At 38.5% G+C, this 27,368-nt stretch overlaps 1 protein-coding gene across 1 annotated transcript in view; it reads right to left on the bottom strand.

The window, feature by feature from the left end:
- sycp1 (synaptonemal complex protein 1) overlaps positions 1 to 27,368 on the bottom strand; it is a 223,131-nt gene that overhangs the window by 81,985 nt on the left and 113,778 nt on the right. The window contains exons 13-18 of the mRNA XM_059971481.1: positions 20,053 to 20,237; positions 19,706 to 19,773; positions 9,022 to 9,083; positions 8,778 to 8,894; positions 7,040 to 7,144; positions 4,442 to 4,545 (exon numbers count right to left, since the gene is read on the bottom strand). Of these exons, the coding sequence (XP_059827464.1) occupies positions 4,442 to 4,545; positions 7,040 to 7,144; positions 8,778 to 8,894; positions 9,022 to 9,083; positions 19,706 to 19,773; positions 20,053 to 20,237 (641 nt within the window). The remainder of the gene's footprint in view (positions 1 to 4,441; positions 4,546 to 7,039; positions 7,145 to 8,777; positions 8,895 to 9,021; positions 9,084 to 19,705; positions 19,774 to 20,052; positions 20,238 to 27,368) is intronic.

The following is a 27,368-nucleotide window of genomic DNA, read 5'->3' as shown; positions in this document are numbered from 1 at the left end:
ACTTCTGAATGGTCTATGAACCCATTAACACTACCTCCCTATTCCTTTTACATTATTTATTTTTTATTGTAATTTTTGTGTTGCATTATACTGTTACCACAAATACAACAAATTTCACAATAGGTAGGTCAGTGATAATAAACCTGATTCTGATTTTGACCATCATCAACAGGGGTGGGTCTAGCTAGTTACAGACAGACATACTTTATTGATCCCAAGGGAAATTGGGCAATACCCTAGAGTATTGGGAAATACCCTAGACATGCAATGGCATTACCTTTGTTGAATCCCAACCATTAACATCCTTGATCAGCAATAACCAGAATAATCAACTAGCTACATAAATATTGAAGCTACAGGGGTGGTTCACAAGCTGGGTATATTCACATCCTGATATTAAAACTTTTCAATCCTCTACAAAATACTAATCAAAACTGTGATGAATTACTTTTCATTTGTCCTGATGAGTATAACTTCAAGATTCAAGAGAATTGACACCATCCAGAGTCATGTAAAATCAGTCATAATTGTAAGAACAAGCAACTTTGGCCCACCATATCCATGCCAACCATCAAGTACATATCTACACTAATCCTATTTATCAGCCCTCAGTATGTAGCCTCCTATATCTTGGTAAATCAAAATCTCATGTAGATACTTATTAAATGTGTGAATATCTCCCTTTCTCATCCATTCAAGCAATGCATTCCAGATTGCAACAATGTTCTGGGTGGAAAAAGTGCTTTCTCAGATTCCCTCTAAACCTTTTACCCTTTAATCTAATCTTATACCCGCCAGTTTTAGATACCTCTGTAATTATATACCATATCTATACCCCTCAATTTTGTATACCTCTATCAGCCCACCCCACTCCCCCACCTTCAGCTATCACTGCTCCAAAGAAAAGAAACCTACCTTATCTAGTCTCTCATAACTGAAACATCTAATCCCAGGCACTATACTGGTAGATTGTCTCTGCAGCAACTCCACCAACAATCCTATCTTTCTGTGTGCCAGCCAGTACCCTACACAGTACTCCATCAGTGGCCTCCTCAATCTTTTATAATATTGCTCTTGTATTCTATGCTCCAGCTAATGAAAGCAAGTATCCCACATACCTTCTTCACTTTATCCACCTTCAAGGATCCTTGGACTTCTACACTGAGATCCTCCTGTTCCCCAAGGCCCAAATATTCATTGGCCATATCTTATTTTTATTAGCTCTCTCAAAATTCTTCAAACTACATTTGTTTCATGATTAAGTTCCATCTGTCACTGCTCAGTCCATACTACCAAATGACTAATATGTCTGTAAACTGATTATTCTCTTCACTATCAACCACACTACCAATTTTAGTGCCATCTGCAAATGTACTTGCCTCCTGCATTCACATCCAAATCACTAATGTATATTATAAACGGCTCTGATCATTGTCACAGACAATCAGTCACAGAACTGACCCTCTACTATCACTTTCTGCCTCTTACTAGCAAGCCAGATTTGGATAAAATTTGCCAAATTCTCCTTGATCATATGTGTGGTAACCTTATAATACCATGAGCAACAGCTTACTGGTGGTTCTCAAAGCAAGAAATTCAACTAAATAACACTTTTTATATGAAAAATTGTGGTAAATGATCACTGCAAACAATTAAGAGGCCAGCAAAGGCGAAGCTGATCTGAGGTTCGAGGCGTGCACAACAAAGCTGAAGCGAGGTTGAAGTCAGAATTGGAGACTTAGTTGGAGTGAGGGGAGTAGAGAAAAGCTGATGGGGCTCAGGCCCAAGTTTGGGTGACAACCTGGTACATGGCCAATTTAAACACCAGGCTAGATGGACTGAAAAGGCAAGATATCGGGACCAGAGGTAAGGGTCAAGCCAGTTTTCTCCACGGCATTTACTCTACTCTCCTCGGTGCTGAGTCTGAGGCTGTGTTGTGCCCCAGCTGCTTCAGGCTTCGTGGTGATTTGCCTCTATGATGGACTGACTGTGGGCCAACTCTTGCTTCGCCAGACTTCAGGTTTATGGACTCAATTTTGTTCTGAGTGCTGATGCTTCCTTTCTTATTTGCATGATTTGATTCATTCTTTTTTTCCCCTGTGTATTGGATTTTTTTTTAAGACTGATTTCTTTTGGGTTTCTTGTTTGTGGCTGCCTATAAGCCAAAAAATCTCAAGGTAATTTACACATGCATTGATAATAAAAAGAAAGTTGACCTTTTGAAGCAGTCTCTGATGTGGGGCCTTGTCAAAGACATTACTGATGTCCATGTAGGCTTCAGTAGCTGCATTAAACTCCTCAGATTTTTTTGTTAACTCTGAAGTTTCAAATTATTTGGAAGGTTCTCTCTCTAACACAACTATGCTGACTGTCTTTGATAAATCTTTGTCCTTACTAATGAGATTAACCCTACCCCTCTAATTTCTTTCCAATATCTTCTAATTTTTTCTAATAATTAGACTCACATGCCTGCAACTACATGGTTTATTTCTAGTGCCCTTCTTGAATACAAATATGACATTTTATGTCTTCCAGTCATTTGATAAGTCAGCTGTGGCTGAAGATTTAAAAATATGCCAGAGTCCCATAAATCTTTCTTCCCCACATAGCAGTCTGGCATACATCTCATCAGGTGCTGGAGGTCAGTACTTTATTACACCTATTTGATTGGTACCTTACCCACCACCCTAAACATCAATTCCCTCCACCATTAATACTCAGTGGCTGCATCAATGACACGCAATGCATTTACTTTCCCAGGTTATTCTAGCACAACTGCACAAACCAGCAACTTCTAACATGAAAAAAGGACAGGAGCTTCAGGCATATGGACTGCCACTTACTGGATAAATTGCACATAATATAAAATGAAGCAGCATATGGCAGATGTCAACTTGTTAGTACAAGTTAGTTTTTTTTATATAGGATTTTCTGGTCAAGAGCGCCAGCGTACAATGGTCCCTCAGTTGACATTTTCTAAATAGCTCCTGAAAATACCCTTTTCACTACTTTTACATGTTTTTCACCTTAAATGTGTTTCTGGGATTGTTAAGAGTGAGACCCTGTGATTTACAATTTGGAGATTATTTGAATGATCCAGCACTTTACTGTCTCCAAGAAGATTCTTGGAAGCATACATATACTCAGTCAGCATTGATGCAAAAAAACTTCAAGATGGGCGTGAGCTGATATTTGACTCCACTTCTCTGTTTAAAGCGTCCATTAATCACCAATTAAAGGGTTGAGGCAGATTGAGACATTGAGGTGAATGCGGGAGCAAGAGTTTCAGCACTGCCTGCCTTTTGATCACTGCCAGAGAAGGATTCTGTGAGCACACTATCGCTGTGTGGCTTGCTGTGGCAGGCAGGCAAGCCTCTGTCTTGTGGGTGTCCTTTTTTTTTCTCTTTCGATGCATGTTGGTGATGTCGCCAGATGATATCATGGTTCCACATTTATGGATTGGACTATGGACTTTTTCAGACTTGTGGTCTTTATAGTGCTTTTTTTCATCACCCGTTCTTCTTCCATTTTGTTATGTGCGGGGAGAGTGTTTGGCAGTTGATGTTTGTCTCTTTTTTTTGTGTGGGAGAGGATTTGATTTTTTTGGGGGGGGGATGATGTTCCTATTCTGTTTTTGAGGGGGGGAGTTAATGATTGGGATACTGTTTGTATTTGTACAGGTGGGGGTGGGTTTAATGTTTCTCTCTGAATAACTTTCACATTCTTTCTTGTTTACATGGCTATCTAGAGAATACAAATTTCAAGCTAACTGAATCTTTGCACTATTTCCAAAAAGTTCAGACGGGAAATGAAAAAGGCAAAGGAAGAAGAGGAGAAAATACTGGAGACAAACACAAATGAATTTGCATATATTAAAAAAGGTACATAAAAAGGAAAAATTGTTCAAAAAGGTGAGGGCAATCAGGTGTCAGACAGAAAATTTACTTGTGTTGATTGCAGCATGACTGGGGCCAAAATGAGTACCTTGCATCATTTTACACATTTTCTTATGAGACAGGCATTTGGTCCATCCTCCCAGAGAAATATTAATCTACCAATCATTGCACCTTTGAGGTGTGGGGGGAAATGGAACACTGAGGGGAAACCCATGTGGTCACATGGTGAAGGTGCAAACATCACAAGAAGTCAGAACTGAATTCTGGTCAGTCACTGCTGTCCCACTATGTCAGTATCTTCAGGTGCCACTAGAATCTCAAGAGGTAAATATAATTGAGATTCAGGATATCCAAAAAGTTGATCATAGAAAAACCTAGCTGTATGTAAACAGGATATATACCCATTCCTTGGTTAAGAGTCTGCATCAGGACATTGCCTATTCTTTTTCTCCACAAATGCTACCTGACCTGTTGAGTTGCTCCAGCAGTTTCTTTTTTCTCCAGGTTACAGCATCTGAAGTCTTACAGAAATCTTTTTTTTTTACCTTTCTTCCTCGTGCTCCGTCTTCAAGATGTTCATTTGTTCAAAACAATCCTTTTCTTTTCCAAGTGCATTAGCTATCTGTCTTTGAAGCTCAGTATGTATGTTCTATTAAAAAAATAAAGTGGAGTAATATATTACTACAAACTTTATTTGCTTTAAAAATATAACAATTATTTCTCTAGGTTGAGACCTAGCAGCACGTTGATAAGATAGTTCCTTCGGACTATTTAAATAGTGATTCAGACATTAAATGTGTGATGAATAGGGGAAAAGAAAAACAGAAATCAACAAGCCACCGTGCTAGCATTAAGTGAGTAAATATTTGGCCTCAAGGTGGTCATTGAGGAGATATTCAAAAGAAAACAATGCAAGGATATATGACAGGAATTCTAGACAGCAAGATTAAGACATTTATGACACCATGACTGAAGTACAGAGTGGCAGAGTTTGCATAAAGGGTCAGAGATTAAGAATCACTGAGCGCAATAAGAGAATCTGGAGAGATTGGAAAGGGAAACTTTCATACTAAAGAATAGCTTTTTTTTTGTAATTTATTTTTTTTATTGAAGTTCATCATTAAACAAACATTTCCATAAGATGTATTTCAGAAAATGGTGTGATTGGGGAGCAAAAGACCAATGCCAATTAACCAGAATAAAGTGATGAGTAAACAGGAGAGACTGTAGGAATGAACATGGTATTTCAATTTCAAACAAGTTGGTAGACAAAACATAGTAAGAAAAATTGGGCCTAAAAACACTTATTTGTGGTAGCATTTCAGGATTAGCGGGATTGAAACTGGGTTAAAGATAGCTATGACAAAAATGTGAGTAAGTGTATTTTATGATGGCTAAAAAGTTGCATATGGTATTCAGATTTACACAAAAATGCAGAGCTTCATTTCAAGAAGGTGGTCTTCAGCACAAAATAGTGAACCAAATAACCTATACTTTGCTCTACTGCTCTATGTTTCATACATAGTGGTTTGATCTGTCATGGATATACAAAAAAGAAAGCCCCAGATTTCCTGCAATTCAGGCTGAAAGGAATTTAATTCATCTTCGAGTTGATGATAGTCTGAATAATCAGATGGTGATTGAATGAAACTGGAAGTTAATTGAAATAAAAACATAAAATACTGGAAGTGCTCAGCAAGTTAAGCAGCACCTTGGGAAAGAGAAACAGTTATGAAAGAAGAAAGAAAGAAGGTTAGGTGCTTAAATGAACACTTCCACAAGAGTGTAGTTTTTTTTAAAGATTTATTCTGATGGTGGTTTGGGCTGCATGTATGTAATATAACGTTTTTTTAAAATCGACAATAAAGTCATCATGGCTCTCATCAAATATTCATTAACAACCAGTCCACCATTAACCCCTTCTTCCTTTGCCCCCACAACCAACAATCCACTCCTAATCTGCCTGGTAATAGTGTAAGATTAAACCACTAACTCTGCTTTTGTTTAATTCCATGATATTCTCTAAATGTAAAATTAATAAGAGTTGCCCATGAACTTCAATTTGGTACATGCCCCTTTTAATGTTTCTCCATTTAGTTACAATTTATTCCTGTCTGCATTGCAAACATTTATAGCCTAGAAATGATATCACCCATGAGCACTATGTAATGGATTTTCTTCATGAATATTGGCCTTGCTGTTGTGATCCTCTAAGTTTGTGATTTCCAGTTCCTCGGTGCATATGACATTCAGTGCACACCTTAATGCTACCTCTAAGATTCTCTGACCAGTGAATGAAATAGTTCATTTACGTAGAAGGAAGTCTGTATAGATCATAACTTAAAGGAAACCTATCTGAGAAGGTCCACTTTGTGAAGTTCAGTAATGGGGCCACTGCAGCTTTTCCTAGGACCTAACCAGCATTTCTCCTACCTGCATGTCCCCAATTACAATCTTCATTTCTGTTCCCAATCTCATCGAGCATTCACAACGAAATCCTTCTCTAATGATAGAAGTTACATGTGAATACCACTTACATGCCACTTCTTTGAAGTTGGAGTAATAATTTTCCTTCTGATATGCCCCTACTTTCAACACAATTGTGACCCACAGACCACATCTGATACATATGTATGAAGCAAGTTCTCTTTTGCATGACATCTTGGGCCTCATACACACAAATATACAGATGGGTGTCCTCACAAAAATATACATTGGTCCCTATGAACTACAATTTTTAGAATGTTTTTATAGGTACTGAAAAATCTGTAGGTCTCTAAGACTTATCCTAAAACATGGGTTTACTGTTGTAGGTGTATCAGAACTTGATTTTAACTCCACTTAGTATTGTCTTATTTTTCCTTATAAACCTAGCTAAAATATTGAATATGTAGATTACCCTTCAACAATTAAGGAAATTTGCTACTGTAGATGCAACTTCATCAAATGCCAGACCCATTAACAGGAAAAGAACTGTTTTTGGACATCAGACTCCTTTGCACCACCCTCTACTTGGCTAAATATCACAAGGAACCACTTTGTCAGAGTAACAGCAACCACCAAAGGTTGTACATGATGATTTGACATTAATTCAGCAGTTGTAATTTCAATTTGAATCTCAGAATTTCTTAATTTATGCACACCTCATTGTTTTCAGCTATTTCCTTTAGGTTTTCATTTTCTTTCATTAGTTTGTCTACACTTTTTTGTAGATCTTCTGTTTTATGTACCAATATCGCCACACTATCCTGCAAAAAAAATACAATGTTCTTAAAATGTGTTGCCTTAGGTAAATTAACAATACAGGCAATATTTTACTTTTTTGCTCATCCGACTGAAAGTTTGGAGCATTAATCTTTAATATGATACTCAAAGTTTTGATTGCCATGACATATTCACTATTACTTAACTGCTTATAGTACCTAGGTTACCAATTTCCATAATGTTTTCATCTTTGCATGGTCTGCCCTACCTTTCTGTTTCTAATTCTCTCCTTTTCCTTCTCAAGAGACAGGTTAGTAAGCAGCATCTATTACAAGCCTACAGACTCTTACCCTACACCCTTTAAGGATTCCTTTTTATTTTCCTAGCTCTGAAATTGCTCCAGTTCCCACATCAGTCTGCTTATTTTCCTTGCTCTTCTGCAGAATGCAAGTGCTGTGGCAGCCAGTAACCTATAAATGGTAGGAAGTGATTGGTTCAATCACTGAAATGAAATGGAATTCACTAACTCTGACCAGATCTGTAATGTTCCTAAATGATTTGCAGCACAGTGATCCTCAGGTTTTTTTCTAGGCATTAATTTTGATTACATCCTCCCTGATTATTTATGTCTCAAAATTCCTAGCCTCTTCAGTTGTGAGGAACATCTTTCAATCATATCAACAATAGCAATCCAATTCATCACTACCATCACTTTTTGTTGGATTCCAGCGCATTTCCCAAATTAGTAGAATGTCTTTTACCACTAATTGCAAGCACACAACACCTTCCTTCTAGGTAACAGAATGAGTACCCAATAGCACCACCTGGTTTTAATCAGTGCAAGCCACATAAGGCTCCTGCTAGGGCAATAACCATGCAATTAGTACAGGCTGTACTCTTTGTCATAATAGTAAGATTGAGCATCAATTTGAAGTACATCCTCCAGAGTCAAAGTGGAATGAATTTGTTATATATTTCAGTATCATCAAATTCCTCCCTGAGTCTTTGATAGATTGGCATATCATGTGGTCAGTCTATAATCTAATTCCACTCTCATGCATTTCCAGAAGGGAGCAAAGGAATTAGAAAACACATGGTGTGGAAAATTTTGAAAACAGAATTGAAAACCATTTTCAATTTCATGAGATTAATATCCAAACATTACTATTTTTATCATCTACTGATTAGGAACAATATTTTTACTGAAGCAATCAAATTTTGTCCTCTTCAATTATAAAAAGATGTGATTTGTCTCGTGCTTGCTTGCATGCATACAGCAACTTCTTATCTTAATTCTCTTTTGAGGGGTGAGTATTTGTTTTATTGGTATAATTACCAATGCCTTGCAATAAAGCAGCAAAGGCAGTAAAGTTTGAAAGTTAATAAATATGGTAATTTCTATGTTAATTTGTGCTGTTTAATAGTCAATGCAACATTATCGTTAGCAAGATACTTAACTTTCCAATTATTTTCTCAGTTGATGAATACACATGTATTTTTCTTCAGGTGACAAACAGCCATCAAGCAAGTTCTTAACAATCCCCCTTTTCATGTTATTCATATCTTTATATTTTAGTCTAATCAATTCCTACTTTCACTTTAGCCTATGAACAAATATATACTAAATATTTTGGCATTTCAAATTCTTCGTGTGTAATGACACAAATACAGACTGACTTGTAAGTCATTTCTTATTTTCTTTTCCATTTCCGATTCTTCAAAATACTTCCTGCTTTCTAACTTTTCATTTGCTAGTTCTTCCTCTAATTTTTCTTTGCTTTTTGAATTGTTTTCCTATAAAAAAAAACACATTCAATTTACAATGGATATTTAATTTGAAAATCAAGAACTTTGATTGCAAAAATTAGATTTATTATATATGTGCAAATATAAAATGATATAAAATAATTTTAAAGATTACCAAAGCCTCTGTGAGTTGGTTAATCTTCAATTCATTTTCAATTTTAATTTGCTCCAATTCTCCTGCAAAAGTTCAACAGATATTAATTGAAATTCACTATCAAACCTTCAAAAAACTTCCACTTTGTAAAGAAAAACAATTTAACAACATTTATATACCTTTAATTCTTTGCTTCAGTTTTTTTATTTTCCATTGAGATGAAAGTAAGAAATTAAGTTAGATACAAGCTTCTCAGTTGATGCATTGGGAGGACAAACAATTTTACATCTTCGATTTAACATATTATATTGTGAATTCTTGCTTCCATCTTGTGATATTGGATTCACTGTCCACAAAGTTCTCAACTCAAAATATTTTATGCCCCATCTGATATAGATATCTACGGATATTCTCACCATAGGGAGGTTATACTGTATTCACCTGCTCTTTTGAGGATTAGTTTACTTTCCTGGTCTAGCTCCAAATACCCACTGTTTCAGTGGTAGGTACCCTTCTCTATCAATGGGGAGATACTTCTGGCTAACAAACTAGTTTAAATACAGTTTATTGTAAGTGATACAGGTTAGATCTAGATAAATAATTCTTAACAAATATTTAACACCACAAATAAATAGAATGTGTTGACATTATTTGATTAGGGTGTTTTCCAGTTACCTTTAGTTGGAACAAAGTAATTCACAGATGGACTAAAAGCTTCTGGCAACAGAAATCCCAGACACATAAAATAATCCTGTGAGGCCTGATTTGAGTACTGTACACAAATATCCTAACTATTGATTAATCATATTTGATTTGCTAATAACCCCTTTTCTTGCATTTGGCTAATGCAGAAAAGAGGGCTTATGGTCACCTCATTTTGCAAACCATATTCAGCAGCCAACCCCATGCTGTGTGCTCGGTAACTCTGCTGTTTGCAAAACTATGCTTTTAACATCAAATTGATTATTGCTTGAAATTTGCATTAAGAAGTGAAGACTGATTCTTGTTTACAAATGAAACTGAATAAGGAATGTTTGTTAGAAGCTTAATTTTTTTCACAAAGAACTCTGAGCTTTTGGAAAGGTCATGCTGCTCTACTAGAAAGCTGAGGTTAGCAATAAGTCATCCGGGCCCTGGAAAGAGACTACCCATCACAACATCTATAATTAAATAAGAGAAATTTTGTAGATGCTGGAAATCAAAGCAACACACAGAAAATGTTGCAGGAACTCAGCATACCTGGAAATAAACAAACAGTCACCATTTCGGGCCAACACCCTTCTACAGGACTGGAAAAGAAGGGGGAAGATTCCAGAATAAAAAGGTGAGGGATAGGCACGGTAGCTAGAAAGGTAATAGATGAAACTAGGTGAGTAGGAAAGATAAAGGACTGGAGAGGAAGGAAGCCGAGAGGAAAGTGAACCATAGAAGAAAGACAAAGAGGAGGGGTAACATGGAGAGGTGATGGGCAAGTGAGAAGACATGAGGCCAGAGTGGGGAATAGAAAAAGAGGGGATGGGGAGGGAAAAATTTTTACTAGGAGAAACCATACCCATGCCATCAGGTTGGAGGCTACCTAGATGGAATATAAAGTGTTGCTCCTCTACCCTAAGGGTAACCTCTTCGTGGCACAACAGGAGGCCAAGGACTGACATGTTGGGGTGGGAATGGAAAATAAAATGTTTGGACACCATTAAGTTCTACTTTTACTAGATGGAGTGGGCGCTCAACAAAGCAGTCCCCCAATTTACCAATGTAGAGAAAACCGCATCCAGAGTACTGGACACAATAGACAACCCCAGCAGTTCTGCAGGTGAAGTGCTGCCTCACCTAGAAGGACTGCTTGGGACCCTGAATGGAGGTGAGGGAGGAGCTGACTGCACAGGTATTGTACTTTGGCCATTGCAGGGAAATGTGCCAGGAGGGAGATTAGTAGGGAAGGACAAATGAACAAGGGAATCACTGAGTGAGTGATCCCCATAAAAGCAGAGGGGTGGGGGTTGGGGGAGGATGTTTGATGGTAGGATCACTTTGGAGAGGGTAGAAGTCTGTGGAGAATAATGTATAGGACGTGGAGGCTTATGGGGTGGTAGGTAAGGACAAGAGGAACTCTATCACTGTTAAGGTGGCAGGAAGATGGGTTGAGTGTAGATGTTCAGGAAATGGAGGAGACTAAGTGAGCTCTGCATCAATGGTGGAGGAAAGGAAACCCTGTTATTTAATTAAGGAGGTAATCTCTGGTCACGTCTAACCAATCTAATAAGTTTCTTTAAGGAATTTACCAGGAAAGGTGATGAAGAAAAAGATAGTTAATGTCTCCATGGACATTAGGAAGGCTTCCTGGAAAAACTTCCAGAGTACTGGGGGAGGGGGAGGGAGGAGGGGGGGCAGCGGTGTGGCACAGCACCCAAGCTGGAATCGGAGCTGCCCCTAGTGTTCACTCAACAGAAGACAAGCCATATTGTGTTCAATTCAAGATTGCTGCAACATTCATGGATCCAAGGTTTTTTTGTGACTGTATTTTACAGATATCTTATGTGCTTGCTATTCTATATGTGCCTTGTGCTGTGTATAACTGTTAGTACTGTGTTTTGCACCTTGGCCCCAGAATAACACTGTTTCATTTGACTGTATTCATGGATATTCAAGTATGGTTTAATGATGATTAAACTTGAACTTGACAAGATCCCATATTGGAAGCTGGTCAGGAAAGTTCAGTTGCTTGGCATTCAAGATGAGGCAGTAAATTGGATTCAGCTTTGGCTTCATGGGAGAAGTCAGAATGGTAGTAGATGGTTGCTTCTCTGACTGGAGGCCTATGACTAGTGGTGTGTTGCAGGGATTGGTGCTGCATCTGTTATTATTTATCCTAATCAACAATCTGCACAACAATGTGGTACACCGGATTGGCAAATTTGCTAATGACACCAACATTGGTGGCATAGTGCACAGTGAGAAAGATTATCAAAGCTTGCAGGAGGATCTGGACCAGCTAGAAAAAATTGGTTGAAAATGGCAGATATAATTTAATGTGTGGGAGGTGGGAGATGAGTGGGAGGTGTTACACTAGGAGGATAAACCAGGGTAGGATTTACACAGTGAACTGTAGGGCACTGAGGAATGCGGTATTAGAGGAATCTGGGAATATAGGTCCATAATTCCTTGAATATGGCATCATGTATAGATAGGGTTGTGAAGAGAGCTTTTGGCACATTGGCCTTCAGAAATCACAAAATTGAGTGCTGAATTTGGAACGTAATGTTGAAGTCGTATATGGCATTGATTGAGGCTTAATTTGGAGTATTAGGTGCTGTCTTGGTCACCCATCAACATGAAAGATATCAGTAAGATTGAAAGAGTACAGAAGTAATTAACAAAGATGTTGCCAGGACTTGAAGATCTGAGTTACAGGGAAACATTGACCAGGTTAGGACTTAATTCTCTAAAATGTAGATTGAGGGGATATGTAATAGAGATACAAAATTGAGAGGAATAGATAGGGTAAATACAAGCAGTCTTTTTCTACTGAGGTTGGGTGAGACTAGAACTGGAGGTCATGGGTTAAGGGTAAAAGGTGAAATGTTTAAGGGGAACATGAGGGGGAACTTCACTCAGAAGCTGGTGATTAAGTATGGAATAAGCTGCCAGTGGAAGTAGTAGATGCTAGTTCAATCTCAACACTCAATAAGTGTGGATAAGTAATTAATGGGAGGCAATTGGAGGTCTCTAGTCCAGGTACAGCTCGATGGATTAGGCAGAATAGTTCAATACAGACTAGATAGGCTATTTGTATTTCCACATTTTGTCGCCTTTTGTACGCAGGTTGTTTGTCAGTTTTTGTTTAGGTATAGTTTTCATAAATTCTTTATATTCCTGTAAATTCCTGCAAGAAAATAAATCTCAAGGTAGTACAAACGGTTTGTATATGGTGACATACCATATACATACTTTAAAAATAAATTTACTTTGACTTTGGAAAAAGGTTTGAGAGGCATATGGGCCAAATGCAGGCAAATGACATTAGCTCAGACAAATAGCTCGATAGACATGAATGAATTGAGCCAAAGGGCCTGTTTCTGATCTATATAACCTATGACTCCATAACAAGGTTAGCCAGTGCAAGGGGATCTACCATCTGCAGATTCTGAATCCCATACCATCCTATTGTGGATGTTCATAGCTTTTCATCATCACTGGGCTTAGAACTTGGCATTATCCATCTGATAGCATCCTGGGAATACCCTGATCGGAGGGAATGCAGAGGTTGGGGAATGCAGCTCACCGCATCCCTCTCATAGGCACTTAGAGATGGGCAATAAATGCTGATCTTGCTGGCAATGTCCAGATCTCAAAAAATGAGTTCAGGGGAAAAAAGTACATCATTCAGAATAATAACAGAAAATGCTGGAAGAACTCAGCAGGCTACTTAATGATTGTGTTATACATGGTTCTGTATCTTAAACTCTCCCTTCTTTCATGGATGATGTGCTGTCATATGAATGTGGGTTCTGTGGTGACTGATGAATTGTATGCAACACCTGCAGACCTTACTACAGTAGGAAAAGGGGGAACTTGGCAAAATGAGTCGAAGGAATGTTTCAACACAGAACACTTTATCTTCAACATGTTACCATCTTTAAGTACTCAATTCATATTCAGCCCTTAATGCAGACTGCTACTAACTTCAGATCTAATTTTTCTGCTACATTTTCAATATGTATGTCTACTTTGGCTGTTGTTCAAAGAACAAGCTTTCTTTCAGTGACAAAATGTTTCAGTATTATCAACACATTATGCAGAAAAAGTCTAGAAGTGGTCAGCAGTTTTGAAGGGAACTATTGTATTCAAATGTTCACAGTGAATGATGATCTAAAAACTTTGAAGAGATTGTTAAAGAGTTTTGATTAAGTTAGGACTGCTGTAGATGTGTCCAGATAAGCAAGTAAGAGTTTGGGATCAGGAGTGAACTTACTATAGAAATAAATGGCTTCAAATGATGAGTAGCTATAAGTTAATTGGACTGATAACCAACAATAATTGCTGATTGTCTTGGTGTGGATATTGTCAGCAGGTTCCATAATAACATAGCACACAACATTGTGACTACTTCCCTACTGAAGTGTAAGCAGTAAAGAAGCTTCCTTAAATATACTCAAGTAGATATACCTTTCTGCATTGCATAATTCCTGAACTATCAATGTATATCAATGCATGTTCCTCTTCTTTAGCTTAGGAATTCAACATACTCTTCTAAACACAAAGGTCATTGAAAAGTTCAATGGAATGTCCCTGTTGAGTATTGCACTTTGGTGCAATAATTAACCTATTTTATCCAGGAATACAGTTCAGCTTCTGTGATAGCTTAAGTTATAAATTAAAACAAATCAACTCAGAAAATATAATATCAATTCTACAATTCAAGCTTTATTTGAAAGAAAAAAAACTTTAATAATATGAAGATCTAACTTAAATAGAAATTTTTTCAACACTTCCTGTATACCTCCTTGTATCTTTTTTCCACACAGGTGATCAGTAAATCTGAAACTTTCTAAAGCAGCAAAACTATAGTAGTATTGTAATTAATTAACATAGTGGTCTGGATGTACAATAATGCCAGGAAATTCATAAAGTACTGCTTCCAAGTTTTGTTTCACTGGTTCTTTGTAGATTTCTGACCTGAGATTTAATATTCCACCTGTATGAATCCTATGTGCTGCTCACAAGTACAATCCTAATTATAACTATATTCACCTGACTGATAAGTTACCATGTGCTGCAGTAAACACCTCTCTTTCAATTAGTCCAGTTGCTGGTTTGATGTGATGACTACAAATGAGTCTGGGAGATTGAAGGGTTGTAGGACAGAAACGTCAGGTAACGAACAGGAGAACATATTGGGTGTTAGGAATTGATTGGAGGAAAGGAAAGGTTTCTGGGAAATGGAAAAAATAAACAGCCAATTGAGGATTCCAGTAGCTTATCTAGTAATGAAGGCAGTAGACAACATTTAAATAAAAAAAGAAAGGAAGTGTTTAGGGCACTGCTCAGTTGAGTGTGGACTTGTTTCTGATATCAATCCAATTAGATCAACTAATGATGTGAAAAGAAGTGTTAGGAAATATGTGGGAACAAGACCTCCAAGAGGTGGGGCACTCTTAGTGTTTTGTAAAGATAATGTGAGAAAGCTTTAGGGTTAAAGGCTGTGGGAGAAAAGAAAGTAACACCACAGTACAACAATGGCATTGGGGAGTAATCACAGGAGTACCTCTAGATGTATCCATGGGCCAAGTTTTAAAAATAACTTAGTTGGAGGAAAGTTCTACACACTAAACATTTAAGTTTTGTGGTGGAGCAATAACAGATAGCTTATCGGTATTGATTAAATTTGATGGAAGAAAGTTGCTGGATAGAGTTAAGTTAGGATATGTGAGTTATATGGTTCTACTCTATATGCTGCTCCCTCTGAGATGTTTTCAAGTGCCATAAGTTTGGTCATATAGTAGCTGTGTGTAAGGGTAAAAGTGTGGTAAATATGGTGTAGAACGTGATCATGGTAATTGTGGAGAAGGCATTGGGCCAAAGTGTAACAATTGTGGAGGGGGACATGACTCTACTTATGCAGGATGTTCTGTATACTGTATAAGAATGCTGTGGAAGTGCAATGTATTCAGGTAGATGTGTGTATTTCATATGCAGAGGCTCTTCAGGGAGTACAGAAGGCATTGTCAATGGGCCTCTTAACAGATTACAGTCAGTGTGTAAAGTGTATGATTTTATAACAAAGGATTTGTTTACTGATACAGTAAACTAAAATTTGTTACTTTCATGGTAGGTGTGGTAAATTGTACAGGTCAAACTAAAAGTAGCATGGAAAAACTTAAAATTATTTAAAAAGATGCAGAAGAAAACTGCCAGAGATAAAAAATTAACTCTACAAGTTATTAATGTTTTATACAGAGGGATAAATAATATTCCAACTTCAGAGCAGGGTTGTTAATGTGTTTTATTCTTTTTCACTTTTTCTTTCTTTTTTACAATGGAATGCTAGAAGATTGTTGGCTAATGATCAAGGGATGCTAGTACTCATAGTACTATGTGCGATTGTAGGGACACGTGAAAGGTGGAGGAGACTTTCTGGAAGAAAAATATTTGGTGTGCTTAAATGATGTTCAATAGGTGGTGCTAATGCAGCTTATGTTGGACTACTAACCACAATTAAACATTACAGGGGCATGCAAAAGTTTGGGCATCCCGGTCAAAATTTCTGTTATTGTGAATAGTTAAGTGAGTAGAAGATGAGTTAATCTCCAAAAGTCAAAGTTAAAGATGAAACATTCTTTTCAATATCTTAAGCAAGATTAGTGTATTATTTTTGTTTTGTACAATTTTAGAGTGAAAAAAGGAAAGGAGCACCATGCAAAAGTTTGGGCACCACAAGAGATTTGAGCTCTCAGATAACTTTTACCAAGGTCTCAGGCCTTAATTAGCTTGTCAGGGCTATGGCTTGTTCAGTCATCGTTAGCAAAGGCCAGGTGGTGCAAATTTCAAAGCTTTATAAATACCCTGACTCCTCAAACCTTGTCCCAACAATCAGCAGCCATGGGCTCCTCTAATCACCTTCCTAATACTCTGAAAATCAAAATAAATTATGCCCACAAAGCAGGAGAAGGCTATAAGAAGATAGCAAAGCATTTTCAGGTAGCCGTTTCCTCAGTTTGTAATGTAATTAAGAAATGGCAGTTAACAGGAATGGTGGAGGTCAAGTTGAGGTCTGGAAGACCAAGGAAAGTTTGGAAGAACTGCTCGTAGGATTGCTAGAAAGGCAAATCAAAACCCCCCCATTTGACTGCAAAAGACCTTCAGGAAGATTCAGCAGATGCTAGAGTGGTGGTGCACTATTCTACTGTGCAGTAACACCTGCACAAATATGACCTTCATGGAGAAGTCATCAGTAGAAAACCTTTCCTGCGCCCTCACCACAAAATTCAGCGTCAGAAGTTTGCAAAGGAACATATAAACAAGCCTGATGCATTTTGGAAACAAGTCCTGTGGACTGATGAAGTTAAAGTAGAACTTTTTGGCCGCAATGAGCAAAGGTATGTTTGGAGAAAAAAGGGTGTAGAATTTCATGAAAAGAACACCTCTCCAATTGCTAAGCATGGGGGTGGATCGATCATGCTTTGGGCTTGTGTTGCAGCCAGTGACATGGGGCATATTTCCATGGGTAGAGGGAATAATGAATTCAATTAAATACCAGCGAATTCTGGAAGTAAACATCACATTGTCTATGGGGGGAGCTGAAGGTGAAAAGAGGATGGCTCCTTCAACAGGATAATGCTCCTAAAACACACCTCAAAATCCACAATGAACCACCTCAAGAGGCGCAAGCTGAAGGTTTTGTCATGGCCCTCAACGAAAAACTGAATAAACCTCAAAAGAGCAGTGCTCAAGAATCTCTCAGAACTAGAAGCCTTTTGCAAGGAAGAATAGAAGAATGGGCGAAAATCCCCCAAACAAGAATTGAAAGACTCTTAGCTGGCTACAGAAAATGTTTACAAGCTGTGATACTTGCCAAACGGGGTGTTACTAAGGCTATGTCCACACTAGACTGGATAATTTTGAAAACGCAGGTTTCACATAAAAACGATAGGCATCCACACTATGCATTTTAAAAAAATATCTCTATCTACATTGAAACTGAGATTTCGGCGAATCTCCTCCTGCGACTGCGCAGGACACACCTACTGAAAACAAGCAGCATATTTGGTGTCGAATCTTGCTGTAAAAGTGCGTGTTTGTGTAGATACAGACTAGAAAAACTTAAAATGACAGACAGCTGATGACTTTCGCGCAGGAGAACTTAAAAGTAAAAAAAAACACAAATACTGGAACGTACGGAGGCAACCGACGGAGTTCACAGACAGATTGACCCGGCTGACGATGAACATTGAAAAACTGACTAACTCTGCATTAATAAAGCACCTTGTTATATGTATAAAACATGTCTGCATCAGTGTTGCATTTCCATACAATGTTACATTAGGCTGTTACACATCTATTGTCAGAGACCTACTTGCATAAATAGGTAAACCACCTTCATAAGAGCAAGGACAGAAAACAGAGCAAAGTGAGTATACTTATTTATTCAATAAGTTTTGGGTCGAAGTATTTGAGTACATTTCTAACTCTTCTGGCTCAGTTTTGTTGCCGTCTGTTCTGAAATTGTTGGGTTGCGTTCAAGAAAACAATGAAATAGTGCACTGCTGTCTGACAGTGTTTTCAGAAGTCTCCGGTTACCTCGACCACACTGATCTGGCCAATCCAGCGTTTTCAAAAATACACACTTTGGAAAGCGATTCTGAAAAGCTCTGGTTTTGGGGGACAAAATGGCCATTTTAGTGTGGACAAAGAGTAAAAACGAAGAGAAAAAGCTTTGGTTACAGATTTCTGGTGTAGTGTGGACCCGTGCAGGGTGCCCAAATTTTGCTTCAGGCCCTTTTTCTTTTTTGTTATTTTGAAACTGTAAATAAATTATCTTAAAATATTAAAGATGTGTCATTTTTAAACTTTAAGCCTTTTGGAAAACAGGTCATCTTTCACTCACTTAGCTGTTCACAGTAAAAGAAATTTTGACCGGGTGTCCAAACTTTTGCATGTCACTGCACTAAAAGAAGTACATGTGCTAAGTTTACAACAATTAGAATCTCCATTAGATTCCATCAAACAGAGAATATAGAATAATTTAGTTGTAATGCCAGCTAGTTAACAGAGCAATTGTAGTATCTTGAGGAAACAATTGTTCTGATAGCTAGACTTGTAGTATTTGAGGTGGTACAAATATGGTGGATTCTGGTTAATTGAGCCATCAGTTAATTGGGGTAATCACTTATTTAGAACAACTCTTAACGAACAAAAACTAATCAAGAAAATAGCCAGGATTCTCTTTACTTATTTGGGATACTGTTTAATTGAGAGAGGAGACTATTGCCAGACAGTTTCTAACTAGCGTCAGTTGTATGCATTTGTATGGACATTAGACACAATACTGTGCTTCGAGTGAACACTTTTTAAATAAAGTCAGTTGCATGTGTTTGAATTGAAAAAGCTTTCTGTCACTGATAGTTGGTAAGAAATGAGCAGCGAGACATTCAGAACTGTTTTGCTCACTGCGGTTTCCAGTATTGAGGCTTGAAGATACCAGAACACGTCAGGAATAAAAATGAAATAGTTTCACTACTTCAGTAAGTTTGGTACTACGAAGAATTTGAAGGTATTGATCATCTTGAATGTTACTAAAATGAAGATTTGAAGGATGCAATTGTCAAAAACATTGTATGAAGGCAGTCCATTAGCTGCATTTGGTGTATGCACTGATTTTGTTCATTTACAGTCAATTAAAAGAACATGGCAGCATAATTTGTATGAATTCCTCCAATACTATTTGGGAATAATATCCAGTTTTATAGTACTGTAATAGTATCCATACTGTTCCAATTTGGTTTGTATTTCATTTAAATACATAATTCATAACTCAGTTAAATAGTTTCTTTTTTACACACCTTTTTAACAATTTCCATGAAACTTCAGCTAATTGTGGCACCTGTCTAATTGGGCCAAACTGTATTGGTCCTGCTATGTCCCAATGAACCAGAAAAATTATTTTTAATCCAGCCAACAAATAAAAATAAAAACATTTTATAATTACCTAGTATTGCAATCTTTTTTTCCAATTCTAAAGAAGAAATCTGTAACGTTTCTTGGACCTGCTCAAATCTGTTTTTTTTTAAAAAAAGACACATGCACTTGAATTTACAGTAAGAATTATTTTCAAACCAAACTTGACCCCACACTTAAGGTGACCTTTTTTGACAGAGACAATATGAAACGTGCATCTATCAAATATTAAACAATGACAATTAGTTGAAAATGTATTTACATTGGTGTTGGTTTATACAGGTCTATCCAGTCACAAAATACATTTATTGCATATTTTACATCTTAGACATATAAATAGAGAATAAATACAAAGCATTTTATAATCAATTTTGTTACCTTTGTTGTTCTGTTCTGAATGACTCTTCCAAATGTTTTACTGTATTTTTAAGTCCATCAATTGCTGATTCACTGTTTGCTTTAGCTTTTTCAAATTCTTCAATTTTGCTTTCCTTTTCTTTCATTATCTGAATGATGACTTCCTTTGCACTTTCTAATTCTTCTTCAACACACTTTTGAGAAATCTGTAAACAAAGAATTAATAGGTCAAATAAGAAGTGATTTTCATATTTTAGTAATTGTATGTAATTCAGAATTTCATACAACAATGAGTTCCTCTAGGAATCTATTCTGCAGCAAGTGTCTTCACCTTGAGAAAATTTTGCTAAAATTACCGAGCTGATCTCTAAACTACATATATTGTAATGCATCAAAATGGGGTAATTTAGCTAGAGTTGATCCAGATGGCAAATATTACACCTTGTGTTTAGTGATGGTTTAGATAAAAGTAGGGGGTGGATTTAAAAATATGATGCAGGAGCTTCAGTCATTGATCAATGACAGTGAGGTGACTAGTGTCTTTATGAATGAGAATAAATATCAGAGGTATGATGGACAATCTGAACCTGGCACTTAAGTTCAAGAGTGCATCAAAAAAGACAATGACTAGAATATAATTCAGTATGCCAAGAACCATCCCTTTCATGGGCTTGCTTTGGCAGATCTCTGCTGTACCTTAAAGTCAAGACCAGAACTGCTATTGTCCATTTTCTTTCAAGAAGCAGGGATTAGTCCTACAATTGAAGGACTAAATGACAATAAGAAGATGGTGAAAATGAGCCTGAACAAACTGCAGAATCAGTAGTTCAGCCATACTCAGAAGAGAGGAAAAGGGCTAGGACTAATTGAGCAACTGATCTAGGTTCTTATCTATTGGGATAAGAACGTGGTTCTGGAAGTCAAGTCAGAGGTATCAGGAACTACAGAGTAAAAAAATTATGCCTATCAGAAAGTTAAGGGAATGGGAGAAATTGTGAGAAGTAATATCTGAGAATAATTAAAACTAAGGGAGAATTAACTATGTAAATGGTGGTAATCTCACATACTGGATTAAATAAAATATTTTCTTTGATAGGAGTTCAGTCAGACCATTTCTATCTGCGCTCCATTTGCAATCTCTGCTGCATTCTAAGGCTATGTCCACACTAGACCAGATAATTTTGAAAATGACAGTTTCACGTAAAAACCGTTTTTGAAAATACCTCCATCCACTTTAAAACAGGTATTTGGGCGAATCTCCTCCTACAGGGCATGCGTGGTACACATCTACATTAAACAAGCGACATATTTGGTGTTGAATCTGGCTGTGAAAGCGTGCATGTGTGCAGTTACAGACTAGAAAAACATAAAAGGAAATTTCAGAAAATGGACAGCTGTTGGCTCTTGCATAGGAGGAGTTAAAATTAAAGAAAAACACAAATACTGGAGCGTACGGAGGTAACCGACAGGGAGTTCACGGACAGTATGACCCAGCAGACACACAAACATTGAAAAACTGACTAACCCTTTTGCATTAATAAAGCACCTTGTTAAATGTATAAAACATGTCTGCAGCAGTGTTATCTTGTATTTCCATACAATATTACAGTAGGCTGTTACACATCTTTTGTTAGAGAAGTACTTGCATAAATAGGTAAACCACCTTCCTACAAGCAAGGACAGAAAACGGCAAAGTGAGTATTATTTATTCAGTAACTTATGGGTCAAAGTATTTGGTGAGTACATTTCTAACTCTTCTGGCTTTAGTCTTGTTGTCATCTGTTCTGAAATTGTTGGGTTGTGTGGGGGTTGCATTCAAGAAAACAATGAAATGCCGTGCTGCCACTATCATCTGTTCTGGCATATCATGACAGCGTTTCTAGAAATCTCCAGTTACCCTGTCAACATTACTCTGTCCAAGCAGCGTTTTCAAATTTACACACACTGGAGGGCGTTTTAGAAAAGCTGTTTTCGGTGAAGGAAAACACCATTTCAATGTGGACAGAGGGTCAAAATGAAGAGAAAAAGCTTCGTTTACGGATTTATCTGGTCTAGTGTGGATGTGGCATAACTCTTTGTCCGTGCACTCACCAAGACCTGCTACCACAACTACGTGTCCTCCGTGGGAAATCTCCATTGCCATATTGTTCCATATGGCTTCCAGCTCTATTTCCAGGCCTCCTAGTTAGGTTCCTTAAGGATCCCAGGGGCTTGTGTTTGATTGTTTCTCCCACCAGATTCTGCATGGCACCCTCACCGCCATTTGGAGATACTTGCAGGCCCAGTGTTTTTCTCTGTCACAGCTCACTCTCCACCACTTCCCACAGACCTCTCTGACACTTCATCCTCTGTCAGATAAATGATTTCAACCACAAATTTTTCTCCTTATGTTCAATAAGTATTGTAAGATCAGCTGTCTCCAAACCAGAGCCTTTGCCACCTCCTAATGAGACCTCGACTTCCTTTAGGCCACGACCTTGCTACCTCCTAGCTCTTGCTCCAACCCTGATCAGGAAACCTCCAGAGTGCAGACCCCACTGCCTTTAGTTCTGGTTCTGATGGCCCTAGCTATCTCCAGACCATGATCCCACTGCCTCCAGCTCCAGTTGCAACAGCCCTAGCCACTTTTGGAGCATGAATCCTGCCATCTCCAGCTCTGGTTCCAACTTCAGCTGCCTCCACAGCCAGGCTGAGACCTTCCTCATTGACCAGTGGATCCCTCAGCTCCTCTTCTCCCACTACTCCACACCATTCTGAATTTCTCAGGCTCCCCCTACCCCAATCCACTCTTTATTCCTGAGTCTCCATCTTCCTCCTTCCCCATTTTACCTTGATACCATAACCCTACCCTCTGCTGACCCCTCCAACTCTCTACCCCACTTTTGACCCTAGCTCTAATCCCCACTGTGCCTTCATCATCCTTTCCAACCTCAAGTTCAAGTTCAGTTTATTGCCATTTAACCATACACATGTATACTGCCAAATGTTCCTTTGGACAGAGGTGCACAACACAGTACATCTTACTCACTCACACGACACAGTAATATTACACAAATAAATGAACAAATAAGGTACATTTGCAACATAAGTTTTAAAAAGTAAACACAGTAAGGCTACTATGCACTTCATACATGATCAGACTGGGTGGTAGTCTTACAACTGGGGGAATGATCTGTTCTTGTACTAGTGCTATGGTATTTCCTGCCTGTAGTGGGGGGCGGTGTCAGAGATTGGTATATGGATGAGAGAGCATATGCAGTGCTCTGAATAAATATCTGAGTGGAAAAGAGATGTTGATGATCCTCTCAGCAATCTTTTGTAGGGACCTTTCCCTCCTTGAGATAGAATGAACTGGTTCCTGTGATGTCATCGTCGAGAATGGCAGCTTAAGTCACTAACTCCTCTGGAAAAACATGTATTAAGCCCTGTTATCCCTTCAAATATAATATTTTTTGAAAAATATTTGAACTGAAAAGAGGGGCAAGAATGGGGAAAAAGAACGGAAATAAAAAAAGCAACTCTGCCGAGTCTGCGGCCGAGAGGAGTACAGCGAGCGGCTCTCTGATCCGACCGCGTGCTAGCGAGGCGGACGCTGGGCCTCACTCAGGTTAAGTGGTGAATATCTTCAAAATCCTGAAAGAAATAATGGAGGTCCGGAAAGAAATAAAGCAGAAGTTCCATGAAATTAAGGCAGAGCTCGCCAGCGTTAATCAAAAAAATAGCGGTGGCAGAGACTTGAATTGAGAAGGTGAAAGATCACATTCAAAACGTGGAACGGATACTGAGTAAGATAATAAAAATACTACATCACCAAGAAGGTAAACTGCATGACCTGGAGGGAAGATCACGACAGAAAAATATCAGAATCTACAACGTTCCCGAAGGAGCGGAGGGCTCGTCTATGAAGGAGTTTGTCAGAAAGTTACTGCAGGACACGCTGGATCTTCCCTCGGCTATGAAGCTGGAAGTCAAAAGAGCCCACCGCATGTTAGTCCCAAAACCTACCCAAGATAGAAAGCCACGCTCAATTATAATTAAATTCCTTTGGTACAGCACCAAGGCGGAGATTCTACGAAGGGCCTGGGGTAAGAAGAGAGTGTTTTTCAATGATAAATTAAAATAATTCGACTAAGATTACCCCTCTGCGGTCCTGCAGAAACGCAAAGAATACACTGAAGTAAAGCGAGTACTAAAGCAAAATAAGATCAGATTTCAAATTCCGTACCCTGCTAAACTTCGAGTGTTTTATGACAATGGGACGCAGTTGTACCAGACAGTGGAAGAGGTGACTACAGACATGAAGGCCAGAGGGTTGCCCGTCAGCATGACCAAAACAAAGGAAAGCCTGACTGAGGAATTACCCTGCTCCGCTTGGGAAATAGTGCGAGAATCGAGAAGGCAGGAGACGGGAGGAGGCCGAGAGAAATATATCAGGAAGAGACTGGGAGTTTCCTAAAGACAGTCCTCACCCCCTTCAGAAGAGCCATAAGTTTTGGCTAACTGGGAAATCTTTTCTCTGTAATGGATTTGTTCACTGACTTTTATGAATACTGCAATGGGGACCCTCAACTCACAAGTAGGAGGGGTTATCCCCCACAGCTAGACATTTCCTTTAGCTCAACACAGGGTCATCTACTAGAGACCTCAGCCTTGGAATTACATGTTCATTGCCATTTTTGTTATTATTTGCGTTTCTTGGTTCTTATTTGTTTAGGAAGTAGAGTGATTAAGTTTTATTCTAATTTCAATGATACATTGACAGATAAATACAGATGGCTAAGGACAAGGTAAAATTCACTTCTTTTAATGTCAATGGGCTATTAAATCCAATCAAATGTAAGAGAATTTTATTCAATTTGGAACAATTTGATTCATACTGGGAAAAATGGTTCAACTCCATAATGCCTCATAGGTCTGATTTTATTCTCACAAATCAATGAATCTGTTGTTTAAAAAAAAAAGAAATCACTCCCTACTTGTACATAGTTCTTTCCTTTTGCTTGTTTTTTCTTTCCACTCTTTTCTATAAGTGTGTACATCAGATAAATACTTTGTGGAGATTTGTGGTATATATGATTATATGATATATATGTACGATGTCTGAAATACACCTTGTGGAAATGTTTGTTTGATGATGAACTTAAATAAAAAAATAAATTATTTTAAATAAGAGATAGAATGAACTGTCCTCAGCAGGGCCTTATCTTTGTCCCCCTTCCATTATCTCCCTCTCTGAGCTTTTGGAAAGGATTTCCCATCTTGTAGTGACAACCCCTTCTCCCATCTTCAACACTCCTCTGCTTTTTGGACACTTTACTCTGGTCTTCTGCCCTCTTTAGATCTTTTATCTCTAACTGCCAAAAATACCTCAACCATTATGAATTCAGTATTCCTCTCTCCTACTCAAACCTCATACACTCTGAACATACTGACCTCTAGTCTCTCCACACTAATCCCAACCCCACCATCGAACCCACAGATAAGGGCAACCGTTGTAGTCTGGCAGACAGTCCTCTATCTTGCAGAAGTCAAGCAGAAATTCTCCTTTTAGATACCCCTTGCAAAGGACCCCACTAAGGAGTATAATGCCATTATTTCCTGCACTTATCACCAACCTCAATATAGAGGTCTCTTATCCACTGCAGCCAACCTCAGTTTGTTTTTACCTTGTATTCAAGATCCAAAAGTCTGACTATCCAAATAGGCCCACTGTTTCACCAGTTCCTGCCCCAATGAACTCATGTCCACATACCTCTACTCCATTTTGTCCCCTTGGTTCAATCCCTTCCCACTTAATCCATAACACTTTTCATGCTCACAATCATTTCTATCATTTTAAGTTCCCTGCTCCTGATTGCCTCATTGTCACTATAGATGTCCAACCCCTGTACATCAGGAAGGCCTAAAGCTCTCCACTTCTTCTAGACAGCAGACTGAATGAGATAAATTGTTGAGGGTGAGGCCCAGATGCCTTCTCCCTCTCGCAGCACTAGTCCTCACCGTCAATAATTTCTCATTCAGCTCCTCCTATTTTCTCCAAACCCAAAGTGTAGCCTTGGGCACTCACTGCTTTTTCATTGACTATGTGGAACAGTCCATTTTCCAAACCAGTCCTGGTAATGCTCCCGAACTCTTCCTGCACTACATTGACAACTGCATTGGTGCTGCTTCATGCACCCATGTTGAGCTCTGAATTTCATCAACTTCCACCTACCCTCATATTTACGGTCCATCTCTGACACACTCTTGCCTTTCTCAATCTCTCTTTCTCCATCTTTGGAGGCAGACTGTCTACTGATAACTTTTATAAACCTACTGATTCTCACAGATATCGACTATACCTCTTCCAAACCTATCACTTTTAAGAATGCTAACTTTTCTTTGCTGTTCTTCTGTCTCTGGTGCACCTATTCGCAAGGTGTGGCTTTCCATTCCAGAATATCTGATATTTGAGAAGTCCTTCTTCAAAGAACAGGATTTACCTTCCTCTGTCAATGCTGCCCTTATCTGCATTTCCTCCATTTCTGGACTTCCACACTCATCTCATCTTCCTACCACCAATCATTGCTCCCCACTGATCTCCCTCTTGGCATTAATCCCTGCAAGCTGGACAAGTGCTACACCTCTCCTACACCTCCTTCCTTGCCTCCATTCAGGGCCCCTTCCAGGTGAGCTGACTCTTTGTCTGTGAGTCTGTTGGGATCATCTACTATATCAGATGCTCCTGGCACATCAGTGAGACACTACGTAAAAATGGGAACACTTTGTTGAGAACCTCCGCTCCATCCACCACAAGACGTGAAATTTTCCGTGGGCATTCATTTGAATTCTATTTCCCATTCCCACTTTGACATGTCAGTCCACGGCCTCATCTACTATCACAATGAGGCCACACTCAAGTTAAAGGAGTGACACTCCACATTCTGTTTTGTGGCCTCCAACCTGACGGTATGAACATCAATTTCTCTTAACTTCTGGTAAATTTTACTCCCTCCGCTTCTCTCTTTTTCCATTCCCCATTCTGACTGCTCTCTTACCTCTTTTCTTCTTCTCACCTCTCTCTGGTGCAGCTCCTCCTCCTCTATTATGCTCCATTCTTCTCTTCATCAGAATCCTCCTTCTACAGCTCTTTACCTTTGCTGCCTATCACCTTCCAGCTTCTCAGTTCATCCCATCTCTTCCCCCACAAACCCACCTTTCTCCTCACTTAGTTTCCACCTATCGCCCTCCAGCATATAGTCCTTTCCCCTTCACCCACCTTCTTATTCTAGCTTCATTCTTTGCAGTGCTGAAGAATCTCAGCCTGAAACATTGACTACTTATTCCCCTCCACAGAT

The sequence above is a fragment of the Hypanus sabinus genome, chromosome 6 (assembly GCF_030144855.1).
Source record: "Hypanus sabinus isolate sHypSab1 chromosome 6, sHypSab1.hap1, whole genome shotgun sequence".
In the NCBI taxonomy this organism is placed as follows: Eukaryota; Metazoa; Chordata; class Chondrichthyes; order Myliobatiformes; family Dasyatidae; genus Hypanus; species Hypanus sabinus.
Note: the sequence above shows the minus strand (reverse complement) of the source record. Positions and strands in the feature narration are given on the sequence as shown.